Source organism: Elaeis guineensis, chromosome 5 (genome assembly GCF_000442705.2).
Source record: "Elaeis guineensis isolate ETL-2024a chromosome 5, EG11, whole genome shotgun sequence".
Lineage (NCBI taxonomy): Eukaryota > Viridiplantae > Streptophyta > Magnoliopsida > Arecales > Arecaceae > Elaeis > Elaeis guineensis.
In genome coordinates this window covers 108,443,778-108,462,383 of record NC_025997.2, presented here as the reverse complement: position 1 = coordinate 108,462,383, position 18,606 = coordinate 108,443,778, and the positions used below count along the sequence as shown (strand labels likewise).

The window sequence follows — 18,606 nt, the reverse complement described above, 5'->3', positions numbered from 1 at the left end:
AACCACTAATGTTTTCTAGGCCTCATGCATTGCAAACAGCTAAGGAAACAGTGAAGCAATACATACAAGTCTCAACCAAGGTGGGTGGAAGACTATTGCGAAAACCAGATGAGGTATCTAGAGCGGCAATGATTCTTTGGATTTTTTCTTTTTTTCTTTTTTTTTTGCAAACCATCCAAAATGAGTTTCAACATGCTAATTATTATGTTCTTTTTCCATTGAAAGGAAACCTAGTAAATATTAAATTCAAGGCATAAATATTAGTTTTTATATGATATTGACCAATATATTGATATCTCGATCGAGACCTCAAGATAGCTAGCTTGTTGAAATTTTGTAGTCTTCCTTTTTCATCTAGATAAACCAATAATTCGGTTCATCTCAATATCACTCATCTATTTATCACCAAGAATCTGCATTTTTCTCGTTACTCAAAACAAAATTATTATATATATATATATATATATATAAAATATGTACGCCTTTTTCTTTCAATGCAACACCTGTATTCCAAGAGAATGGATTGAACTTGAGCTCACTCCCATCCTTTTTCACAAAAAAAGGACCAATCTCCTGCGTTGCACCATAGCCAACAGAAGAACACCCCGGACATGCACCAAAATTTAAACAACTCAATAGCATAGCTGTGATCGTATCATGAACAAGAAACGATCCTTACCTCCAGTAAGCCACAAGACGAGAGGCTTCTAATTAGCATGAGATGCAGCCTCATATAACCAATAGAAGATCGAGAGCCCTCCCATTCTTCTCGTTCATCATCACGTATCCGGCATAATGCCGGAACCCCACAACTGGTTGGCCAGGCAAATTGGTGACCAGGTCTCCATTCTCCATGAACTCATTTCTTAGCCCACCACAGTACACTCGGTGTAGTTCATGAAGCAGGATGTAGCAGCCCATATGGAGAGATCCAAGCCCTTAAACAATCTCATTCCTTTACAGAGCATCAAACTAACACCCTTGGGATGGAAAAAAAAAAAATAAAAAAAAAAAAAAACTGCCCACAACTTGCCGGTGTTTATAGCATTTTTAGCATAGGACTCGATCTTTCAACATATGGCAAGAATATGGTTTATCCAAATCGTAACCCATCATGATAGGTAGCTAAGAGAAGTGGTTTTGCTCGTACGTGTTGTGTGGCCTCTGGCATGGATGCTCTTGTACAGAGGGAAAGAGTTGTGTGGCCACTGACATGGATGCTCTTGTATGGGAGGGAAGAGTCGGTTGGAGCCTCCATTTTTGGAAAAATTATTAGTTGGAACATATTTCTAATAATTTTTTAATTGGAAGGAAATAAAAAAAAAGGATTAAATACATTGAAGCTCCTGTGTTGGGCTTCTTTTTCTGCATTTCAGGAGTTGCAACAGCACGCGCTGCATTGTCTTTAATTCTTTTTCCCTTCTTTCAATTAATAAAATATCGATGGCCCATGAAGAACCTGATCCAACCAATAATTTTTTTCAATTTTGGCTGTGAGTAGCATGTTTGGCATCTCTCTCTCCACCCCCCCTCCCCTGTGTGTGAGCATCATGCAAGAAAAGGAAAGACAGATCCAAGATGAAAGCATGAGTCAGTTGAGGTTAGGGATGAACTTGGATCGGATATTAGTATATCCATATCTATTTTTATTTTATTTAACAAATACCAAGTCAAATGCAAAAATCCACATCTGAATTGCTTTTAAATGGATATCGAAATAAGTTTAATGCTGAAAGTATGAATATAAGTATGGATATAAGTCGAATAATTAAATTTTATGATCATGAAAAAAAGATATTACTAAATAGATCATAAATCAAATTATTAATATGATTATATAAAATTAAATAAAATTAATCATTGCTTCCTACCCATCTCAAATCTTTTAATAAAATTTAGAAAAATAGAAAAACTAGTGAAAGTAGTTATAGGTCCCTTTTTCCATTAGCAAATTCCAAAACTGAGTTATATAGCTCCTACCAATACTAGGGATGTTTGCCATTTCATAATTTGAGTGATATTACTCCTTTAGTTGAAAATGGATAGATTTCTTGAAATAGACATGATTAATGAAAAGACTATAAAAAGGTTAAAATCATATAGATGGTAGGTATCAACCTCTATATTAGTTCTATCTTTAGCCACTTCACCTAAGTTTTTCAAGATTAAGAGATATATATCAAGTCAAAAAAAAAAAATTATTAACTACCATTTTGCGGTCCAAATGATAGAATTTAATCTTGATTACTTGATACAGTACTACACCCTTGAGTCGTGTCGAAATGTAGAACTCAAGATAATCCTATTACAAAAATGGAGCACCTTAATCGAATGTTGTATGTGGAAGTTAGGACCTTCAAAATTTGCATGCTATTTAGGTTCCTAACATGATTGACCTCGCTCTTGGATTCTGAGCAATCCTCTTCATTATAGTTAAAATGGTCCGCATCGAATCTAATGGCCCTTCTGAATCAATTGCATGTGCTAAAATTTTTAATTTTAGAGATAACTATAAATTAAATAATATAAAAAAATATAGGTGTGGATGGAATAAGACATGTAGGAACACTACCTTAAGAATAAAATTCATACCATCATATAGGTATCTAATGGAGTCATCCTTAAGGTACAATAAACTCAGCTTAGCCTAAAGCCTCTTATCACAAGCATGATTTGTTAATGTTGGACCTAAATGAATTCAATCAACCAAGAGTGGAGAGTATAAAGGGTAACAAGGAAATAGGTTAAAAAAAAGGGAAAAAATGGGCATTATAAAAATTTAGATTGTTAGTGATGAAATACAACTCTAATTACTGAAGATCTTATAATTAGTGACGAAAATAAAAAGTAGTTATAATAAATCATTATGGTCAATATCTTTGATCACAAAAAAAAGATGTCACAAAATATAGATCTTTTATGATTATTTTTTATTTTATCATAAAAAAGTCATCTTTAAATAGAACTTTTCAAGACAAAAAATAATTTTGGCCCCAAATCAATTTTGGTAAACTACTAATGATGATTTTATGTTTTGTCACTAAGACCTATGTTTTTAGTAACCACATGAAAAAATAATTGCGGTAGATATATTCCTTTAATGCCAAAAATTAGAAAGTGATTATTAAAATTCTACATCTTTAATAGTGATGCATTATGTAGTTATAAATTTGTTGTCAAATTCAATATTGGTCAGCTCGCTAATGATGATTTTATGATTTATCACTAAAACTTATATTTTTAGTGATGATATTTTGAAATGACCACTATATATATATATATATATCTTTTTATGATGAGCTAATAAAGTAGTTATTAAAAATCTATTTCTTTAGTAACGATATAGTCTATTGCCATAATTTTTCACACCAAAATCAATGTGGATCAATGCTTTAATGAGAATTTTATATTTTGCCTCTAAAATATGCATCAACCTTTTGTTAAATTAAACTTGTTTTCTTATTTTATCTTATCACTTCTTCGAGCTCTAAATACATATATCGACATTCTATTTGTATTTAACAATTGCTAATAGATTAAACATGCTACTTTCAACTTCATTTGGTTGGACTTGTCTGTCGAACAAGTTACATGATCACTCTAGTTAGGTAAATAGTGAAAAAAGTATAGGTTGGGTTCAGTTTGGGATTTTTAATCTATTTTGTAATAGTTTTATATACATTAGGGGTAGTTAATTAATTAAAGATATATTATGAATAATTTATTAATATAAAGGGCTGCATAATATCTTTTACCTACTCCCTTGAAAAAAAAATAATTATCAGTTATTGGAGGGATAGTAAATGCAATGAAATTGATTATATATCATATTTTTGGTTGAAATTTTTGATAAGTTAAATATGTTATTTTCAACTTGATTGGACATGATCTATTTAATAAATAAGTTATATGAGTCAAAATAGTTTAAGAATTAAAATAAAATAATTTTCAATATGAAATCCACTATTAATATTGCAAGCCATGCACCATAATCAAGTAATTATATAAGATGTAATTATTAAAAACATTCATAGAGATTAATTCAACCAAGAATTTAGATCCTTGATCCAATATGATTTATATTAAAATATATAAAAATTTAGAATATTTAAATAATTAAATAAAATAAAGTATTGATATATTAAACATCATTATTTTTTAATTACAAGATAAATAAAAAGAATCATGAATTATCTAATTTTAAAGGACTTAAAAAAGATATATGATTATAATAATATGTTGAAATTATTGATATTTTTAAATATTGTAAGAAAATATTTTCAAAATATTATAGAGAATAAAATGAAATTATTCATTTTTTATTTTCCATCAAACATAAGTTATTAAATTTTTATAAAAATACTTAATAATTAAAATATGAAATATCATAATGCATTTAAAATGAGTATATTTTATAATTTAAAAAGTTTAAATAAGTATCATAAACAATAGCTTCATATTAGAAGCTAATGTTGTCATCATCGCTAAGTAATAGGCAAGAATATTCTAAAAGTGGTCTTAGGTTCGATCTCTTGTAAAGTTCAAATAACATCTCGAGAAAGCTCATTTTTAGTCCTAATTCGTAACAAAGATTTTTCATTAGAGTCGCATGTATGGCGATGAACATCAATCCCATGAAAGCTCGTTGTTGCTCACTAAGTCTTTATCGCACGGTTTTTCAATCCTGTGGCACCAACAAAATCATTGCAAATATGTATCTTTAATAATCATTTCCATTTCATCACTAATTGTATCAATTTTTTTGTGATCAATAGAAATTCGTCACAAAAAAAGGTTTTTAGCGGCTGCATTAGATCCTTATAAAAGTTCATTTTGGTCATTAATTCTTTATCGAGGTATCATTTTTTAGCTTTCTAATGGTGAGTTTTGAATCTTTTGCCACAAACAAACTTATCACTAATGTTTTTTTGGTAAAGATTAATATTTTTTAATAATCATTTATGTTTCATCACTTAATATAGCAATTTTTCTAATGATGTTATGTTTGGGTCAATAAAACTTTTAGCCATGGGATCTTTAAAGACCATCTGATAATGAAATATTATTTGTCACTAAAAATTTGTAGCAGAAAAAACAAAAAAAAAAAGAAGTATGTGACCAAATTTTCCAGCACCAAAGCCTTGAATTTTTTGTAGTGGAGATACAAAACACTCGAGCTCTCGAAAGAAGGGAAGTAGAATCCTCATAAGTGGTATTCTTGGACGACCCTCAAGAGAGGCCAATAATGGCCTTACCTACTATCTCAATAAAGGCTTTAATGGCCTGCCTGCACAATTAGACCTTATAACATATATCCAACGATGCACAAGTCAACCTGAATTTAGATATAAGTATTTTGAAATGTTTTGAAATCTATAATTTTATGTTATATATATGAAAAATTAAATATATAGCTAATGCTTGTGGCTAAAAAGTTTAGCCAGGTGCACATTCTTGTCATGCATGCCATCGCACACATGCAAGCACCGTGCACTCCATGTCTCACTATCAGCATGGCATGGCATGGAACGGCAAGCCGAGAAAGCAAGAATGCTTGTTGTTGCTAGTCCAAACACATTAGGTACGACTAGATCCGAAGCTTTTAGACTTCCATAATTGCGTGGCTACTTGCATCTGGCACATTCAATGTGGAATTATTAAATAGCGGGTTTAAAAATTTAAACCTGATCAAAAGAAAATAACAATATTTTCTGACAATCCCCTGATTAAAGGCTTGAATTTTTAAAGTTACTAAACTCATAAAGAAGAAATTCCAGTAAAATGAAAACGACTACTTAAGTCCTAAACTCGCATGCATTTGAAAATGGAGTACGTACAGTGCAGGATGACTTCATCTTTGCTGCCAACTGCAGTCCTAGCTTTGCCATTATCTTCCATACTTCTATTCATTTGTTTGCTTTTGAAAACCTATTATTTATTAATCATATAACTTAACATTTTGCAGTACCAACAATGGCATTTCTTTTTTTTGATTTAACCTTTCAATCATGATTCCAAATGATTGGATTTTAAATAATCCAAATCTACATACAAACATATTTATTTTATATTTTTTAAAATTTAAATGGTTTCTATATGGATCATTCTAAATCTACCTTATATTTTTTTGAGTGAACAAATAGATATGCAATTAAATTTATTAGCATCTAGATTAGGAATAGCAATGAATTGGATTGATCGATATCCATAGTTATTTCAATAATAAAAGAATTATATTCGTATCTGTCCCATATCCATCTCGGATTGGACTCCAAAAATAGATAAGATCTCAGGTATATTCAAATTGGTCTCTTCTTCTTCCTTTCCTATCTCCGTTATCACCCATTACCATACGTGGCCCCATCTGGCCATTCGTAAATCCCGAAAAATATCATGCTTCCATCAAGATTAAGCTCTCAAAACCTCAAGGGACCAACTCACACTACCACAACTTGCACAAAATCCTGTATGCCCAAGAAAAAACCACAACTAAAACCTAAAGAATCCCTTCGATCTCCCTCAGGTGCTCTCCTTCTCTATAGATCTAAAAAAAAATAAAATAAAAAAAATAAAAAGAAAAAAAAATGATCAATCTATGTGGGAAAAGGTCTTACCTATTAATTTTTCCCATTCATTGATTTTTCCTATGTTCTCTCATATTTCCTTTGATTTTTCTATCCTCAGGACTCTCAATTGGGTGGGAGGCTTGGAGCAGCCGAATGGGGGGAAGCTTAGAAGATGACTACGGTCCAACATCGGCCGTTGCTGCCACCAAGAGTAGGGGAGGGGAGTGGCAAACCATCGAGCCGTCACTAGGGGTGGGGGGAGGGATGGTGGGTGTTGCTCCTAGATTGATTTTGATGACTACAAAACAGTTTGAAGGGATACAAATATTTTTTATTTGAAAAAGACCTTATGCTCTACAGGGGCAAAATCATAATTTCATCAAAACTCTGATTTGATAGCATCATCGTGTAGAACAAATGATATGTAATCTATTGGTGAAAGTTTCATGGTTTTTGGACTTATATTTTTGGAGTTATGAAGGTTTGAAGTTCATGAGTCGACTCATGAGTCAACTCATGAAACTATGAGCTGATTGGCACGCAAAGATTAGCCATGGCACGCTGGTTTTCTGGCTTGGCACGACCTGTGAGTCGACTCATGAGTCGACCCACAAGGCATGAGTCGACTCATGAGTCGACTTCTGCTGTTTTGGGCCAAGAAAATCCAGAAACCAAATCTCTGGACTTTGCAACAGAGGTCGACTCATGAGTCGACCCCTGAGGCATGAGTCGACTCATGAGTCGACTCATATGACGGGATTTGCCTGTAACGGCTAGTTTTTGGCCAGATTTGGTTGCTTTTTAATGCTGCTTTTTGTGCTCTAACGGCTCTTTTTCTGCCTAGTTTGTTTTCCTTTGTCTCTTAAGGCTATAAAAGGTTTCAAAAGGTGGAAAACAAAATAGAGAGATCCAAATATCCAAGAGGCATTCAAGTGATTTGAAAAGAGAAAATCAAGAGCATTCAAGAGGGCATTCAAGTGCATTCAAGAGAAGGTTTTTCAAGCCAACTACTCAACATCATACAAGAGCTCATTTAAAAGCCTTCAAGAAGCCATCAATCAAGCTCACCAACTCCTCAAGCATTTACTTCATCTCTCATCCACTTTGAGGAAATCCAAGAGGGGCTTCTTCATTTGAGTAAAGCGTATTTATTGTTATATTCGCTCACTTAAGGAGCTATTCTTGTACTTATTTGTGCTCTAAACTGATTTTATCTTGTGAGTAATTATTTTTGTTTTGGAGGGTTTCCAAAACAAGGAAAGGTTGATCCGAACCTGAAATCGGAGTGTATTGGGTCGGCTTGTACCCGAGAAACAAGTGGACTAGCTTGGGATAGCTAGTGTCGGAGTTTCCGACGGTTGTATTCGGGTTGAATACAAAGTATAGTGGATTGAAATTCCCAAGTAGGAGCTTGGGGAGTGGATGTAGGTGCAAGGTTGGCACCGAACCACTATAAATCATTGTGTTTGTGGCATGCTTTATTGTTTCTCTTTAATTCTCCATTATATCCTTGCATTCTTGTTTTAAGTAATTAATCTCAAACTAAAGTCTCTCTCCTCATTCATCAAGCTTTTGATATATAATTTTTACAAGTAATTAGTTAAGCCTAAAATTTTTAAAACCCAATTCACCCCCCCTCTTGGGTTGCATAGCTGGGCAACAAGTGGTATCAGAGCCCGGTGCTCTAGCCCTTCTTTGATCTAACAATCAAAGAGCCAAAGATCTATGGCAACCCACGTCGGCACTTCTCTAGCCGAGGGGCAATCCACCAACCGACCTCCACTTTTCAATGGGTCTAATTACACCTATTGGAAAGCTCGGATGAAGATATTCATACAAGCACTAGACTATGATATGTGGAGTATCATAGTGAATGGTCCTCACACACCCACCAAGATTATAGATGGTGAGGAGTCAACCAAACCCGAAAGAGAATGGGATGAGGTTGATAAGAAATTGGCACAATTAAATGCTAAAGCTATGAATGTTCTTTATTGTGCACTTGATGCAAATGAATTTAATCGTATTTCTACCTGTGCATCTGCTAAAGAAATATGGGATAGGTTAGAAGTAACCCATGAGGAAACAAATCAAGTAAAAGAGTCCAAAATAAACATGCTTGTACATAAATATGAGCTATTTAAAATGGAGCATGATGAGTCCATAACTGCTATGTTTACTCATTTTACTGATATAATTAATGGTTTGAAGAGTCTTGGCAAATCTTATACTAACAGTGAGCTTGTAAGAAAAATTCTCAGGTCATTGCCAAGAACTTGGGAAGCCAAGGTGACTGCCATCCAAGAAGCAAAGGACTTGAACACTCTACCTCTAGAAGAGCTTCTTGGATCCTTGATGACTCATGAGCTTAGCATGAAGCAACATCAAGAGGATGAAGTCAAAAAGAAAAGAACCATTGCCCTCAAATCCACAGCTTCTCCTGATGAAGAAATTGACGACACAGAAGATGAAGAACAGGATGAAGAGATGGCACTCATCACCCGGAGATTCAAGAAGTTCCTAAGAAAAAGGAAACAGGGGATGAGAAAGAGACCTTTCACAAAAGGGGAACAAAGCAAAGAGAAAGAAAAAGATCAACCCCTTATATGCTATGAGTGCAAGAAGCCGGGGTATTTCAAATCCGAATGTCCACAATTGAAGAAAGGTCCCAAAAAGTTCAAAAAGAAGGCAATGATGGCCACATGGAGTGCGAGCGACGACTCAAGCTCCGATGAGGAGACCTCAACAGAACAAGCCAACCTGTGCCTTATGGCACACGATAATGAGGTAATTTCTGAAACCCCTAGTGAATTTACTTTTGAAGAATTGCATGAAGCCTTCAATGATTTAATTGATGAATTGAAGAAACTAGGAATGAAAAACAAAGAACTAAAATTGAAAAATCAGTCTTTAGTAAAACAAGCAGAAAATCTTTCAATTGAAAAATCTACTTTGCTTCAAGAGAACCAAAGCCTAAAGAATGATATTAATAAGCTAAAACCTATAGTAGATAAATTCACCTTAAGTTCAAACAAACTAAATATGATTCTTGAAAATCAAAAGGCCGTATATGATAAGGTCGGACTTGGCTATAACCCCTTAAAGAAACAAAAATTTTTGAAAAATATTTATGTAAATTATTCAAGTAACAAGCCTACCAATACTACTTATTTTAAATATGGTAGAATAGGACATAAATCTTACACTTGTGCAAACATAACTGTAAAGAAAATATGGGTTCCAAAAGGAACCATCTTGACTAACCAAAAAGGATCCAAGAAAGCTTGGGTACCTAAAACAAAAACTTGATATTTGTTTGCAGGTGTGTCTAGCATCCCATGGAGAAAACAGGAAATGGTATCTGGACAGTGGATGCTCGAGACACATGATTGGTGATGAATCACAATTCATCACGCTTGATGCTAAGGATGGAGGGATGGTCACCTTTGGAGATAATGGCAAAGGAAAGATCATCGGGATAGGTAACATTGGTATCACTCCCTCCAAATATATTGAAAATATTTTGTTAGTTAAAGGTTTAAAGCATAACTTACTTAGCATTAGTCAATTTTGTGATAAAGGGTATAAAGTAGTTTTTGAATCATCTGTTTGTATTGTGACTAGTCCTATTAATGATGGCATCAAATTTATAGGACATAGACATGGCAATGTTTATATGGTAGATCTAAATGATTTAGCCAAATTAGACATGCAATGCCTAGTATCCTTAAATGCTAAAGTTAATGAGACTAGTTGGCTTTGGCATCGTAGACTTGCTCACATTAGCATGCATTATCTTTCAAAATTAATTAAGAAAGAATTAGTTCATGGCTTGCCTAAACTGAATTTTGAAAAAGATAGGATTTGTGATGCATGTCAACTAGGTAAGCAAACTAGAGTTTCATTTAAATCCAAAAATATTGTTTCAACTTCTAGACCATTAGAGCTTTTGCATATGGATTTATTTGGACCAACTAGAACCACAAGTCTAGGAGGAAAACGATATGGTTTTGTAATAATAGATGATTATTCACGTTTTACTTGGGTTTTCTTTTTGGCACACAAAGATGAAACTTTTCATATTTTCACTAAACTTCATCGAAAAGTCACTAATGAAAAAGGATTTTCAATTCAAAATATTAGAAGTGACCATGGAACTGAATTTGAAAATCAAGACTTTGAAAAATTTTGTGATGAGAATGGAATCGGCCATAACTTCTCTGCTCCTAGAACACCCCAACAAAATGGGGTAGTTGAAAGGAAAAACAGAACCTTAGAAGAAATGGCCCGTACCATGCTTTGTGAAAGCAACCTTCCAAGATATTTTTGGACGGAAGCTATTAACACAGCATGTTACATTTTAAATCGTGCTTTGATCAGACATTTTTTAAAGAAAACCCCCTATGAACTTTGGAAAGGAAGAAAACCAAATATTGCATATTTTCATGTTTTTGGCTGCCGATGTTTTGTATTAAATAATAGCAAGAAAAGACTTGGTAAATTTGATGCAAAATCAGATGAAGCAATCTTTCTGGGTTACTCCTCTACTAGTAAAGCTTTTAGAGTTTTTAATAAAAGAACTTTAGTAGTTGAGGAGTCCATTCATGTTGTCTTTGATGAATCTAACGATCTTCTTTCAAAGAAGAATGAGGGTGTTGATGATGCAGATCCATTAATAGAAGGTATGAAGGAGATCACTCTGAAAGATTCAGCCACTCCAGAGGACAAGGAACAAGAAGACAAACAAGATGAGATAGGTGAGGAAATTCAAGAACAACCTCAAGGTACAAATGACCTACCCAAGGAATGGAGGTATGTTCACAACCACCCTAAGGAGTTAATTATTGGTGATCCTATGCATGGTGTAAAAACTCGCTCCTCACTTAGAGATGTGTTTAATCATTGTGCTTTTGTATCTCATTTTGAACCTAAAACTATTGAAGAAGCTGAAAAAGATCATAATTGGATTAATGCAATGCAAGAGGAACTTAATCAATTTGAAAGAAATAATGTTTGGACTTTGGTTTCAAGACCTAAAAACTGTTCAATAATTGGCACAAAATGGGTCTTTAGAAACAAATTAGATGAGCATGGTAATGTAATTAGAAATAAAGCAAGATTGGTTGCTAAAGGATATAATCAAGAAGAAGGGATTGATTTTGATGAAACCTTTGCACCAGTAGCTAGATTAGAAGCCATTAGACTTCTACTTGCATATGCTTGCTTTATGAAATTCAAATTGTTTCAAATGGATGTTAAAAGTGTATTTTTAAATGAATTTATTGCTGAAGAAGTTTATGTAGAACAACCCCCTGGATTTGAAAATCATGCCTTTCCTAATCATGTTTTTAAATTAAATAAGGCTTTATATGGATTAAAACAAGCACCTAGAGCATGGTATGATAGACTAAGCAAATTTTTACTAAATAATGATTTTTCAAGAGGTAATGTAGATACAACCCTCTTTATCAAAAGAAATCAAAATGATATGTTAGTTATACAAATTTATGTTGATGACATAATTTTTGGGTCTACTAATGAATCCCTTTGTCAAGACTTTGCTAAGCTTATGTAGGGGGAGTTCGAGATGAGCATGATGGGAGAACTCACCTTCTTCTTCGGACTCCAGATCAAACAATCAAAAGAGGGAATCTCCATCACCCAAAGCAAGTACACCAAGGAACTACTCAAAAGATTTGGAATGGAGAACTCCAAACCCATTGGCACACCAATGAGTCCCTCATGTAAGCTTGACAAGGACGATGAAGGTAAATGTGTAGACTTAAAATACTATAGAGGTATGATTGGATCATTATTATATTTAACTGCAAGTAGGCCTGATATCATGTTTAGTGTTTGTTTATGTGCTAGATATCAATCTAATCCTAAAGAATCTCATTTGAATGCTGTTAAAAGAATCCTTAGATACTTAAATGGTACTCAAACTTTAGGGTTATGGTACTCTAAGGACTCACAAATAGATTTATTAGGATATTTTGATGTTGACTTTGCTGGATGTAAACTAGATAGAAAAAGCACAAGTGGAACTTGTCAATTTCTTGGAGTTAACCTAATCTCATGGTTTAGCAAGAAACAAAATTCAGTAGCACTGTCTACGGCTGAGGCCGAATACATTGCAGCCGGAAGTTGTTGTGCTCAAATCTTGTGGATTAAGCAACAACTCGAAGACTTTGGAATTAAACTTAATGAAACACCAATAAGATGTGACAACACAAGTGCCATAAATCTATCTAAAAATTCTATTCAACACTCAAGATCCAAACATATTGAAATAAGACATCACTTCATAAGAGAACATATTCAAAACAAAAATATAATTCTTGAATATGTTTGCACCGAAAATCAATTAGCTGATATCTTTACAAAGGCCCTTAGTGAGGATAGATTCTGTGAAATTAGGAGAAATCTAGGAATTCTTGATCCATTTGCCTGAATTAATTTTCAAATTTCAATGATTTATGGTCAAAATTTCCTAAGAGCTCAATTTCCAACACCTTTCTTGGTCCCAAAAGCTCAAGTTTTTTATTCAAAAAACTCATCTTAGAGCTAAACTCCTTCTCCCCAAATTTCAAATTTTTCTGGAATTTATTCACATTTTTCCTGATTTTCTGAACTTCATAAGTCGACCCCCATGAGTCGACTCAATGGCAAACTTGTAATTCCCAGCAACTTCCAACGGGCTGAAGGGTTTATATTTTGAATTACTGTTCGTGAGCCGACCCTCACGCTCGTCTTCCTCCTTCCGAAATCCATTCTCCCTTCTCCCATTTGCTCCATTTCCAAGGCTTAAGCTTGTGGAACTCCTCCCGCCTCCTCTCCACCGCAAATCGCCACTCGGAGAAAGGTTCTTTTGTGACCTCTTCCCTTGTTCTTCACGGTTGGAGCGTGCCCTAGCACTCCACCGTCCCTCTCAAATCCACTCATTCTCTCATCCAAAACCTCAAATCACTCTCTTGTGATCCTTCCTCCACTCTCTCACTTGCTCCTCAAGTCTCCTCGCCTGGTATTGAAGAGGGTATGGCACCAAAAATGAAGCTTCTCCAAAGGAGAAAGTCTGTCCGAGAACTTGAAGAAAATGTCAGAAAGAAAAGGCAAGCGGCACAGTCCTCCTCTGCTCCCGCTCCAGCTTCAGTTCAAGGTCCTTCACAGTCCTCTCAAACTCCCAGTAAGAACCCTCTCTCAGATAGAAAAGTAGAAACCGGGAAAAATATTGACTTCCGGTTCTTTGAAAGTGAGGGATTTTCTTTAGCAAGTAAGATCAAAAATCAGGGATGGAGCTTTTACTGTTCACTCAAAGAAGTCACCTTTGTTGACCTTGTTAGGGAGTTTTATCAGAATCTTATTTATGAAAATGGGTCAGTAACTTCAACTGTGAAAGGGATTGATATCTGTCTGGATCCTGTCATTTTAGGGGAGATTTTACACTTACCTAGTGAAGGTTATGCATACATGGAACTCTCCGTGAAAGAAGAAGGTATAAGTGTTATACTTGGAGGAACCTACCAAGGGATTTTGAATAAACTAGAGGCCAAGATTTTACCTATAGAAATGAGAATCTTACATCAAATGGTCACAAAACTTTTCTTCCCTAGGAGTGGTAGGCACGATCTTCTGTCAGGCAGGGACATATGCATTATGTTTCACATTATCACAGAAACCCCCCTAAACCTCCCGGCACTTATGATAGAGGCCATGAGAGAGACTCTGAACAGATCTAAGGCACATTTGCCTTATGGTATGGCCCTGACTAGAGTTTTCAGGAGGTTTGGAGTTAGTTGTGAGGGGGAGGCTCCCACCAAACTGTCTCATGTTGATACCTTCAACCTACACACCTTGCATCGAATGGGGTTCACAAAAAGTGGTGGTGGTTGGATCAGGGGAGCTGAGGAAAGAACAGAAGAAAGAGCAGAAGAGAGAGCAGAAGAAAGAGCTGAGGATACAGCAGGAGTCAGAGCTGAAGAAGAAGAAGGTCCATCATCTCCTGTTCATGACTTCAGGGCAGCTTCACCAGATATACAGTTCTTTCCGGATCCAGAGGCTGGCCCTTCTGAGTTTACCAGGATACCCACACCTGTGCATCAGCCAGAGAGCAGAGCACCTCCGCCAGAGTTCACACTGTCCGATTATCAGATTGAGCGGATTGCACAGCGTATGGTCTCTTTGATGTCGAGTCAGATGAGCAGTACTTCATTTGTACCAGGGGCTACTTCTACTGATCAGACTTTGACTCCCCACATCTCCACAGTATATCAGATGATGGCAGATCAGTCCATGAGGATTCAGCAGCTTGAGGACACTGTACTGAGACTGACTGGCAGAGTTCTCGAGTTACAGGGGCAGGTCTTCGATTTGGCACACCCTCAGCCTCAGGAGTCTACGATTGAGGTCACTGATCTCACTGCAGAGGCCGACAGACTCAGAGGAGCTCTTGAGGGCGGTTATGAGTTACTGAGGAAGGAGATCAGAAGATCAAGTGAGCAAGCTACTACTCAGTTCACTGCACTTCTCCAGGCTGTCTCCAGGGCACTGACTGTACTTGACTCCATCAGACTTACCCTTTCAGTTCAGTCCCTAGCTTCTCAGCGTTCTCAGCCACCCAGTTCCTCCCGTTCGCCTGCTCGTGCCAGTTCTTCCTCTCGTGCCAGAGGCAGACGGGGTCGAGGACGCATCTCAGATCCAGATCCATCTGCTCCTTATCACATTTCTGATGATTCTGATCATTGATCATTTCTAGATCCTAGGTCTTAGTGTTTAGTCCTCTCTAGGATCTGTATTTTTGGGGCCATGTATTGACATGAGCTAGTTGACTTTGTATGATACTTTTTATGTTACAATCTATGTACTGAAACAATTATGGCTTTACCTTTGGAATGATGATTATCTTACTTTGGTTATATATTCTCTTTTGTGAAATATTGTCTTCTCTTTATGGTATTATCATTTTATGATTGCTGTTAATAGTTGCTTCATTAAGGGGGAGCAAACCCTACAAGAGGAGAAATTAAAGAATGCTTCAGAAAAAGGACTTAACCTTGTTTGATGATGTCAAAAAGGGGGAGAAATTAAACACAAAGAAATCCATCAAAAGCAAACACTACAAATTATGAGAAATTAATACATTGACAATTTTAAGTACAAATGCTAAATATACTGCAAATAAGTACCTTTTAAAATTACTCATACTCTGATTTGCTGTAAACCATTGAATATGCTTTGATAGGCTTTCAAATTCTAAACCCACTCTGATATATTGAATACATTGCTCTAATACTTTGACAATTTTTTTTTACTACTCCGATACATTACTCAATTTTACTCTGATACATTGAAAAACTATTTTTATTACTCTGATACTTTGCAAAATTTTTCTCTGATACTTTGTAAAATTGTTTTTCCTACACTGATACATTGTAGGATTTTCATTTCTCTTGCTCTGATACATCTTAAACTTAAATGATCTAATACTCTTTCCAAATCAACTATTAAATATGCTTTGGCACACATGACTAGTTTTGAGAATTGAGAAATTTTTTTTTTCTTGCTCTGATAATAAAATCAAATTTTCTGCTCTAACACCAAAACAATAATCCAATGAGCATATCTTCCAATATTTAAGCAAATGGACAAACCATTTATGCATACAACCATTTGTATCACATGCCAAAAGAATCATACTCTTTTCAAGCATATGCACCTAAAATACAATCTGTTGAAATTCATGATTCAGAAAAATGCTTTTGTTCAAATGTTTTGTCATCATCAAAAAGGGAGAGATTGTTGCTCCTAGATTGATTTTGATGACTACAAAATAGTTTGAAGGGATACAAATATTTTTTATTTGAAAAAGACCTTATGCTCTACAGGGGCAAAATCATAATTTCATCAAAACTCTGATTTGATAGCATCATCGTGTAGAACAAATGATATGTAATCTATTGGTGAAAGTTTCATGGTTTTTGGACTTATATTTTTGGAGTTATGAAGGTTTGAAGTTCATGAGTCGACTCATGAGTCAACTCATGAAACTATGAGCTGATTGGCACGCAAAGATTAGCCATGGCACGCTGGTTTTCTGGCTTGGCACGACCTGTGAGTCGACTCATGAGTCAACCCACAAGGCATGAGTCGACTCATGAGTCGACTTCTGCTGTTTTGGGCCAAGAAAATCCAGAAACCAAATCTCTGGACTTTGCAACAGAGGTCGACTCATGAGTCGACCCCTGAGGCATGAGTCGACTCATGAGTCGACTCATATGACGGAATTTGCCTGTAACGGCTAGTTTTTGGCCAGATTTGGTTGCTTTTTAATGCTGCTTTTTGTGCTCTAACGGCTCTTTTTCTGCCTAGTTTGTTTTCCTTTGTCTCTTAAGGCTATAAAAGGTTTCAAAAGGTGGAAAACAAAATAGAGAGATCCAAATATCCAAGAGGCATTCAAGTGATTTGAAAAGAGAAAATCAAGAGCATTCAAGAGGGCATTCAAGTGCATTCAAGAGAAGATTTTTCAAGCCAACTACTCAACATCATACAAGAGCTCATTTAAAAGCCTTCAAGAAGCCATCAATCAAGCTCACCAACTCCTCAAGCATTTACTTCATCTCTCATCCACTTTGAGGAAATCCAAGAGGGGCTTCTTCATTTGAGTAAAGCATATTTATTGTTATATTCGCTCACTTAAGGAGCTATTCTTGTACTTATTTGTGCTCTAAACTGATTTTATCTTGTGAGTAATTATTTTTGTTTTGGAGGATTTCCAAAACAAGGAAAGGTTGATCCGAACCTGAAATCGGAGTGTATTGGGTCAGCTTGTACCCGGGAAACAAGTGGACTAGCTTGGGATAGCTAGTGTCGGAGTTTTCGATGGTTGTATTCGGGTTGAATACAAAGTATAGTGGATTGGAATTCCCAAGTAGGAGCTTGGGGAGTGGATGTAGGTGCAAGGTTGGCACCGAACCACTATAAATCATTGTGTTTGTGGCATGCTTTATTGTTTCTCTTTAATTCTTCATTATATCCTTGCATTCTTGTTTTAAGTAATTAATCTCAAACTAAAGTCTCTCTCCTCATTCATCAAGCTTTTGATATATAATTTTTACAAGTAATTAGTTAAGCCTAAAATTTTTAAAACCCAATTCACCCCTCCTCTTGGGTTGCATAGCTGGGCAACAGTGGGGACTCGCCATCCACCGAGCAAGAGAGAGAGAGGGGAGGGGCGGGGGGCTAGAGGGACAACAGAGGGGTCATCTCGAAAGAGAGAGAGAGAGAGGGTTGGAGACTGGTTTGATGTAAAGGAGAGAGAGGGGTGGGGGTGGGTTTGATGTAAACGAGAGAGGAAAGGAGTGTTAAAATTTAAATAAAAGATAAATTAAGGTAGATTCGGAGTGGAGCATATCATTATCCATATCCAATTCGAATCTACTTCACATATTTTTTCTAAAATCGATACCCATCCTGTCTCTTAATTGGATTGGATCAGATATTCATCAGATTGGAAAAAATTATTACTCCTAATCTTGATAGCAGTACATTAAAATTTTTTATGAAAATTAAATTTAAAAAATATTAGTGATGTAAATTTTTCATCGTAAATATGATAATTTCTGAAGTAAATTTTTATCGTTAATAAATAATAAATTAACAGTGATGAAATTTTTTTTATCATTATTAATTTAATTAAAAATTTTTATAAAAATTAAATTAAAAAAATATTAGTGATGTAAATTTTCATCATAAATATAATTATTTATAATAAAAATATTTTCATCACTATTTATTTAATTAAAAAATTTTATGAAAATCAAATTTAAAAAAATATTAGCGATATAATTTTTAAGTCACAAATATTACAATTTTTAAAGTAATTTTTTATTGATAATAATTTTTTATTTATTTATGATGAAAATATTTTCATCGTTATTAATTTAATATAAAATTTTGATATTTTTAAATTTATTAAAAAAATTATTTACATCAATTTTTCTTTGCTAATATATTTTTTGGCGATCAATATTTTGTTATGAAT

At 34.8% G+C, this 18,606-nt stretch overlaps 1 protein-coding gene across 1 annotated transcript in view; it reads right to left on the bottom strand.

Annotated features, from left to right (window-relative positions):
* The window catches only part of LOC109505845 (serine carboxypeptidase-like 32), a 41,322-nt gene that overhangs the window by 4,751 nt on the left and 17,965 nt on the right, over nt 1-18,606 (bottom strand). The window contains 3 exon segments of the mRNA XM_073257446.1: nt 504-611; nt 680-749; nt 751-938. Coding sequence (XP_073113547.1) covers nt 504-611; nt 680-749; nt 751-938 — 366 coding nt within the window.